Source organism: Sturnus vulgaris, chromosome Z, assembly GCF_052056855.1.
Source record: "Sturnus vulgaris isolate bStuVul1 chromosome Z, bStuVul1.hap1, whole genome shotgun sequence".
NCBI classification, from domain to species: Eukaryota; Metazoa; Chordata; class Aves; order Passeriformes; family Sturnidae; genus Sturnus; species Sturnus vulgaris.
The window spans coordinates 66,972,464-66,981,326 of record NC_142283.1 but is presented as its reverse complement, the minus strand read 5'-3'; the positions used below and the strand labels follow the sequence as shown (position 1 = coordinate 66,981,326).

General features: G+C 35.9%; 1 protein-coding gene across 1 annotated transcript in view; it reads right to left on the bottom strand.

The window, feature by feature from the left end:
• Window positions 1-2,251: 2,251 nt before the first annotated feature.
• Window positions 2,252-8,863, bottom strand: part of EMB (embigin) — a 20,761-nt gene continuing 14,149 nt past the window's right edge. The window contains exons 6-10 of the mRNA XM_088155856.1: window positions 7,792-7,916; window positions 6,587-6,863; window positions 5,893-5,926; window positions 4,213-4,281; window positions 2,252-2,625 (exon numbers count right to left, since the gene is read on the bottom strand). Coding sequence (XP_088011982.1) covers window positions 4,248-4,281; window positions 5,893-5,926; window positions 6,587-6,863; window positions 7,792-7,916 — 470 coding nt within the window. The 3' untranslated portion in view covers window positions 2,252-2,625; window positions 4,213-4,247. The remainder of the gene's footprint in view (window positions 2,626-4,212; window positions 4,282-5,892; window positions 5,927-6,586; window positions 6,864-7,791; window positions 7,917-8,863) is intronic.

The following is an 8,863-nucleotide window of genomic DNA, read 5'->3' as shown; positions in this document are numbered from 1 at the left end:
CTGGTAAGGCTTTTGCTGGTCTAAAATGCAGTAAAATATGCCCTCTTGCAAGAAAAGATTTTAATCTTGGAAGACAAGATTTGCCAAACAGTTTTAGTTGTTAAGATTCGGTCTACTCACGTAAGTCAGTTATTACAGATTAAGGCTATAGTATTAAAACTAATTTTGTGGATCTTTCCACTTCAACTGCTGTTTGAAGGAAATTTCAGAATTGCTTTGGATCTTATTTAGTATCTCCTAGATTGAATGAAGTAAAAAAGTAAATAATTGCCTAGCATTTTGGGGTTTTTGCAAAGTTAAAAAGTTTTTGTTCCATTCAATGCAAAGATCATAAAGCAACTGCATTGGTAATGTTTTGAACATAGACAACACATCTCAAAAGACAAATTTCAAGATTTCCAGAACTTCTTGTGGTTCTTAGACCAAGAAAAGTAGAGCTTATGCCTTTGAATTTGGCCATTAATTATGCCAATTACTTAACATTTACCATTTAATGTTATTTGTTATTCCCCTCCATAGGGCAGCCCAAAAGGGTTTAAACCTAGGAGAACAGAATAAAACCCCTTACAATGATGAAAAACTACTCACCAGCCTAGAAATAAACACCAAACCTCTCAGACAAAGCACGCAGAACATGCTAGAGGTACGTCATGGCAAAGCTATAGCTTCAGCAGCCAGTCTGAACAAGCTAATATAGTCGCGACAGATCCAGGATTTCCCTGCTAATGCCAAGAAACTATTTGTACAACTTGTCTATGTTAGCCAAGACTTTATAGCCCAACTGCAAGATGAGATAGAAATGTTAAGTGAAGGCAGAAAGATTGTTACCATTTCTGACTAAGTGGCAGGCTTTTTTCAAATCAGTATCTCACCTCATTTCCATTGCAAAACATATTAATGCTGCTTTATTCAGAAGAGATCTCTAATTAAGACTACCTTTTTTACTATTTAACTGCCTACAAGAAACAAATTATTACAAACTCTAAAATCTGCCATACAATATACACAAGTACATGTTTCAAAACTGCTCCCCATTTACTTGCTATAATAAAAATATGAATTGTATCAATGAGAAATTCATATAAAAAACTGCAGATGCATTCTGGCTTTAACAGTGCATAGAAACTCCAAGGCAAAATACAATAAACAAAGTATCTAAGCAAGAGGAATCTTTATCAGTGTTCACTCCTTACAATCACCCAATGCTTTTATACTTCTCAATGTGTCTTATTTGGACCTCAACTTGTAGTTTTTCAAACTGGAAAATGAATTATTAAAAACAAAAAAGCATATATCAGACTGGATTTTGTCTCCCATTTCTAACGAAACAGCCAATGCTAGGATTTCTGATATTTTTCAAACCCAGAAGAACAGTAAAAATAGAAAAAATAAAGGAAGAGAATGGGTTTTTTTCTACATTCTTTTATATTAAAAAAAAAATTACTAGTACAAAGAAGTTCCGTGTATTTTTTTCTTCTTTCACTTGCTTATAGAGTCTGCAAATACTGCCTTTTTCTTTACATTTTTATGAAGGAAAGACGCTTTTCTGAAGACTACTTCTTCCTCTCAAAATTTAAGTTTCAATTATTTCAAACACAGGCAACTGATACAACCAATTTTTTTCTTATTAGCTGAACATTTTTTAATTGCGGAATGCATAATGTAACTAAGTGGTATTATGGCAACTCACTCTTCTAAAGCAATCTGCAAATCATTAAGAGCAGTGTTAAAGTTTTTGTATAAGAGAAGTAGTGGTATTCATGCTGCTTTTTCCTATTATCCTGAAAATTTTAGCTGCTCAAGACTCACCCTTGTGTTTTGCAATGAGTTTAAGAAACAAGTTTGCTGAAAGAAGCAAAAGTACCAGCTAGACAGTATGTACGATTAAAAAAATATACAGGCATATTCCTGAAAACTCAGCATTCCATAGAAATTATGAAACCAATCTAGTTTTGAAGGCTCAGAGAGTGCAGTAATTTTTTCAAGCATAAGGAATTATTGCAGTTATAGTCTGAAAGGTACTATATCCCCAATACTTCTTTCACCTACTCTGAAATATCTGAGCCTACGAAGGACTACAATATAGTAGAACTGAGAATGAAGCTAAGGAAAGTTAGAATGAAGACATTTTACGATTCAGAGTAAATCGCAATTCTCAATGTTTCATTTAAGTCCTGATAAAGATTCCCCTTTCACCGTTTCTTTGGTAAAAACAGTTGCATCACATTTGCTTATCAACTAGTAAAAGACATTTTCTTTGGTAAAAATACTTTTTTAATCTTACACAGTTTTTAAACATACAGATAATATGCCCACTCTATATTAACCATTTGTTCAGGGAATACAACACTAGTTTGGGATATAAAACTCAAAGAGACCAATCATAAACCAACAGTAAGCCTAAAGTAAAGAAACAATTGCTAGTAGTAAAATGTTACAGATAAATGTCTAAATAAACCATATCATATTATTATCTGTATAAAAAGAATAGTTTCAGAACTATTTTAAAACCATCTTATTTCTCAAATGCAGGGGACATCAAAACATAGTGAATGTTTAAAATGCATAGCTGCATACATCTTCTGTAGCTTTGTGAAAAATCCCACTTCTGTTGGCTCAAATCTCCTGCCATAGAAAAGAATAAACACATTTCATTATAATATGAATGCTCTTATTTTCCTTAGTATTTTCCCATATTTGTTTGAAAATAAATTTCATTCTAATAAATACATCCATTTCTTTAAAAGGTACAATCTGCAAATCAAATACTAGAATTGTTTAGGTTAGAAAAGACTTCTAAGTGCATCAAGTCCAACCATTAACTCAGCACCATCGCATTTAGCAGTAAACCACAATAGTAAACCTAAGTGTCCCACACCTTCTGAGCATGCCCACGGTTGAGGCTTCCACCACTTCCCTGGGCAATCTGTTCTGATGCCTGACCTGTCAAGAGAATAAAGCTTTCCTAATATCCAATCTAAATCTCCCCTGATAGGACCCCAGGCCACTTCCTCCTGTTCAATCATTTGTTACTTGTAAGAACAGACTGATCCCTACCTTGCTACAACCTTTCTTCAGGGAGTTATAGCAAACTGGCATTTATCATGTTAGGACATTAAAACTTTGACACCCTATATGAAGACAAAGCAGGTAATTCTCAGAGAAGTATCCTTATTTATTGACTGAGTGCTATGTGTCAAAAGAACTTTGTAAGAATGGAGCCTCAGATCCTATGTGAGATAAATCCTCGTGTGCTGGTTTTGACTGGAATAAAGTTAATGCTTTTAATAGTACATGGTATAGTGCTAGATTTGGATTTGTGACGGAAACAGCAGAGATAGCAAAGGAATGTTTTACGTATTGGTCATCAGTGCTTACACAATCACAAGGCCTTGTCCTCTCCTTGACCAGCAAGGAGGGTGGGGGAATACAAGGAGTTAGGAGGTGACACAGCCAGAGCACCTGCGCCCAGCTGATCACAGGGATTCTTCATCCCATAGAATCCCACCCCATTTCATGCTCAGCATGCAAACCTAGGGGAAGAAGGAGAAACGGGGAGGGGACACACATTCAGAGTCATTTGTTTTCCTGATTAATCCAAGCAGCTATTATACATGTGCAAGCATGATGAAGCCCTTCTTTCCTAGAGACAGCTGAACATCTGCCTGCCCATAAGAAATAGTGAATTAATCGTTTCTTTTGCTTCTGTGTTCAGTTTTTGCCCTCTTCTGTTAAGCTGTCTGTATATCAGACCCTGAGCTCACCCTCACTCCTCTACATCTGTCCAGTACTGTCATATTCCCTGCTTGTTATTACAGAGGATCCTTCCTCCAAATCCACTTGAGACCCAAAATATAGCTGGAAAGAGTGGGATTTTAAATATAGCAGCACCTCTTATACATCTCAGCACCCACCCTGGTATTCACTGGATTCTTTCATGATCGGGAGTCAAGTAGGTTAACCTGGGTTCCATTTTAAAGATTGCATGGGCTAACAGAACTAGTAAATCACACTGACAACACAATTGAGTTAAAACAATTTGGACTTGATTTCTTGTTTGACTGTATTTTGACCTAAACAATGATTTAATTCCTATGCTGCTCCCACATTGAAAAAAAAAAAAAAAAAAACGAATGGAAAAGGGGACTTCTTTGTCCTAGTATTAGGCCGTTCAAGAGAAAAGTGAACTCTGGTTTCTCATCTCTTACTTACCTTTCAAGGAACCAGATTTACTTCTCTGCCTAGAACTACTTTTGTGTCCCAGTAGCATCTTCTGATTTACTACAAAAAAGAAAAAAGGGGGGATAAATTTCAAAACTGAACAGTAAGGTAGAACAATCATTTCCAGTCTCCTTCTGGAATAACTGCAACTAGCTATTATACTGTGTATCAAAATAAAGACTTGAATTAAAAGTTCTCTTGCTTAAAAAAAAAAAAAAAAGTCTGTGATTCACTAGGCTCCCACCTAACTACACTGCTGGATGTGACATTTAATTACAGCCTCATCAACCAAATACAGCTGTATTAGTCATCCTCTGACATAACAGACGAGACGTGCTCCTTTGGAGCCATTCTCTGGTACACAGATCCATCTTCTAAACAGCCAATAGTTGAAATAATTTTCAGTTCTTGAACTGGGGAAGTGCATAATTAAAATAAAAATTTTCCTCATATGTGTTTACCTAAGAATTACACAACAAAAATTAAGCAGCTATATAGAACTACATCCCACAAGCATAAAAATGTTATTTTAGTGCACTATTCTGTGTTACCATGCTGGTATTTCCAGCATGTTTATGAGAAGTGGGCTGTGCAATAAAGACAATTTTTCAATTTTCAACCCAAGTCATTCCCCCAAACATTCAGCAGCATAATAGCATACTATATTCCCAAGACACATTCCCACTTTATTCTGTAATTGAATTAGAGCTTGAAGTCTGTTCAGATAAGTATAAAAGCACCAAAATGCATTTTCAGCACTGAAAAAAAAAGAATGAGAAAGTGAGTACAACACAGGAAAACAAAGAAGGTCATTGCAGCAAAAAGAAATTCAAGAAGGGAAAGAGCTACTCAGAAGTAAAAGGGAGACAAACACAGCAGTAGAGAAGGGATCGAGGGGACAAAAACTAGAGAAGACTGGACATCTAAAATGAGGACCTGTTCGGCAACTTTCCTCTTGTTTTAAGAGATAAACAGGCTCAGGAAACCAGACTTCAGAGGACAGGCAGAGAGACAAGCATAGCACACTTCAGCAAGCAATCCTAAAGAAATAGATGATCCTAAGGACAGGAGAACTAGACCTTGAACAGCAGAACAGCAACAGAAGTGCCTACAGCTGCTCCTTTGGTTACAGCAGCACAGCCCAGGAAGTCCAAGCTACCAGCACAGCATGAAATCTCTTGAGAGGTTGGAGTTATCCCCCAAAATAGCCAATGGTGCCAGCTCCCAACACCCCAGCAACTACAGGCTTACCTACCAGAGTTAGGGCTTTGACCACATGCAAAGGAGAGACATGGACAAACATACTTTGAAGAAAAAACAGAGCCACTTCTGTTACACGTTCACCCAGAAGGTATTTCCATGCAGTTACAGTCTTCTACAATGAGCTTATAACAGAGGACACATGGTGCTCTCACAGAAAAAAATCTAAACAACCCCAAAACAAACAAACAAAAAACCACACAAAAAATCCTAATTTCAAAATCAATTCCAGGTAGAAAAAAGCGTTATGCACACTCTGGATTTGGCAAGTTTTAAGAAAAAGAATAAACCATTCCTTCACATTGACCATTACCCCCCTCACCATGGGATCAACAACAAAATAGAATTTTGTGTAACACAAACACACATAAGAACAAATACTGAACTACAGTATAGAAATTTTTTGCTTACAGTTGCTCAATTTGGTCAAACTCTTTTTTACCTCCTGCAGAACAAAAGAAGTATTGCATATAAGTATCCACTTAATTAACAATAGAAAATTTATTTAGTACATTTAGTAATTGTTTAATCAGAATGCTTTTTTCATTTTATGAGTTTTCTTAAATATGTATTTCAAATTACTTTGCTTATGCATTAAATGGAATTACCTCCGAATTGCTTATTTTGAAATAAACTTTTTGTAAAAGCTTATTTTTATAAAATCTTAGTCTGATTTTAATACAAATCACATTATATATAGGCTTATATCTTTTTGTATTTTAAAATATAGGTATACATTTATGTCTGTATTAGACACATGCGTTTTTCCTTTTTATTGAATTTCTTTAAAGAAATTTCTCTCATCAAGGCTACCAAGAATTGCTTCCATTCCTCCAAAAATTATAGCCTCAAAATTCCTTTTTAAGGAAAAATAAACCAGGACCATATCAAACCTGTTACGGTTAAGTATTGCTTAGTGAAAGCTTTTTGCATTGCAGCATTTTAGATGAAAGAATTTTATCAGAAATACAGATGTGAAAACGACACATCTTCATATATGATGTACTATGGGTCACACTTTTCTATCTTTGGCTGAAATTTCAACAGAAAGTTAGAAATTAATTAAAAAAAACCCAAACCAACCAAAACCCCCCACCAAACTTACCTTTTCCTCTCTTTTTTGAATATACCTCGTAGAGGACAATAGTAGTTACAAGAATAGCAACTTCAGCCACAATTGCTATAAAGGGCTTGAGAGGTGCTGCAATGGACAGAACTTTAAGTTCAAACCTCATGAGACTGTTTCCTAATTCAAAACTAGCTTCACACCAATATACACCACGATCCTCCTTGGTGAGCTTGAATATCTCCAGACGGTTTACATTGGCAGATGGTCTCTTAATTTGAAACTTGTCTGTATGCAAAATCTTATCAATGGGAGCCTAAAAAAAATGCATTGCTAGTCTTAATAATGTAATGAGACAGTGTTTAATCAACAAGTATAATCTACATTCAGTTCTGTATAGATATGTATGTACAATAAGTTAGGAACAAAATGCATTTATGAAACATGATTACCCCAACTTAAAGGGAATGATTTATTTTAGCTGGACACCCTAGCTCCTTCTAGACTCACTGGAAGAAAGCACAGTTTCAGTGGGCAAACTGTCTGACCTGTTTTAGTTTATTTAAGAGCAGATAGAAGGCACCTTTGGCTCTATTGACTCTCCAATGACAAAGGCATCCTGGGCTGCCAGATCTAATGCACAGGTTTCACCACAGCACAAAACATGCACCATATCAAGGAAGTAGAAGAGTGAACTATCCTTCACTAGGAAATATGCTGGTACTCAAAGTCAGTGCTAATCTCCAGCAGTATAAAGGAGACAGATCTATTTACCTCCTCTCAGTTGATAGTGTTACTCTCAGAAGAGGGTTAAAACAAAGCGTTTTAGGAAGTTATGCTTTCTAGATAGGTCATAAGGCTAAGCAATAGAATTGTGCCTAGGGGAAGTGAAGGGTCATACAACATCTTACAGGTGAAAGCATGTCCCACTGTAAGATTATTTTTGTATCCAGTAGCAAGATTTGAGTAGTATAACCAGTATAGCTACAGTAAAAACAAATCTCTCAAGACTCATCTGTTTTAGGAGTATGGCAGGGCCTCTTTGAAAAAGAAACATACAAACCAAACCAAAAACTACATTCCTGTTACAATAAATACTTTTAAATATTACAGATTTTTTTTTCATTTCCATAAAGAGAGTTCTATTAAAGTTAATGGAAATGCAATTTGTAGAGTAAAGTACAAAGTATTTGTACTTATTTTTTGTCACAATATTTTGCTTGGCCAACAGAGAGAGACCTTACCAGCTCAGTTCCATTGGTCATATACCAGGTCCAAGCCTTGGGCTCATACTCAGTTTTACAAACCATTACAGCTCTATCTCCTTGATAAGTGATTATAGGTTTTTCTTTTCCTTCAAGCTTTGGTACTAAGAACAAGGAAAAAAAAAATCAAATGAGAGATACAGGTTTTCATTAGTGTTACAAAGACTACTTAGGTATTCATTTATAGTACCCCATTCACTTTTTCCCCTTAAAACCATCATGATGCTATCATTCATGACATGATGTAAATGAGGAGCCCTTTTGGGCTGCTATTTCAGATATTTAATCTGTGCAGAAGACTGTTTTCAGTTGTTTTCAGTTGCTGCGTGACCTTGAAAGCTGCCAATTAATAACAAACATAAGTGAAAAAAAAGAAAATCAGACTGTGATTTCTACCCTTTCCCATTTGCTCTTCCCCTTCCTTGGCAGTTGCAATCTACATGCTTCAGTTCTAGTACACTAGAAACAAACAATTTTCATGCAATTTCACTCAATCTGCAGAAACTGCTAGAAGTCTGTTTCAGCCACAATGTGACTACATAATGGTATCTGACATGTTGCACATACAGAGAACTTTTCAGTTACTGAAGAAAGCCTGCAGATTGACAGAGATTAGCAGTCACATTTTCTGAGCTGAAGCAATGACTTTTAGGCACATGCCAATAAAAAGGAGTTTTGGTCCAATCTTGCTGAGGACAGAATACAGCCAATAAGAAACAAGACATCCGTTTAACTTTAGAGCTACTTGTCTTAGCCATTGTAACTGCTTGTTCCCCACAAGCTTTCAAAAGCATACGCCCAGGAAACCTATTGAATGTATTGAGACTATCCCGCAGAGACTGTCAGAGCTTAGCAAAGGCATTATGCTGAAGTATGTATTTCCCCTTCCTTTCCCTCTTTATTAGGATGCTTACTAATTTGTTTCCCTCAGATCCATGCATTTTAAATTTTACTTCAAGTTTCATCGCTTCACTTTTTAAGTACAGATCCAATACACACTTTAGATTTCATTGATCATACTACACTAAACAGGCCAAGTATTTGCTTTCAG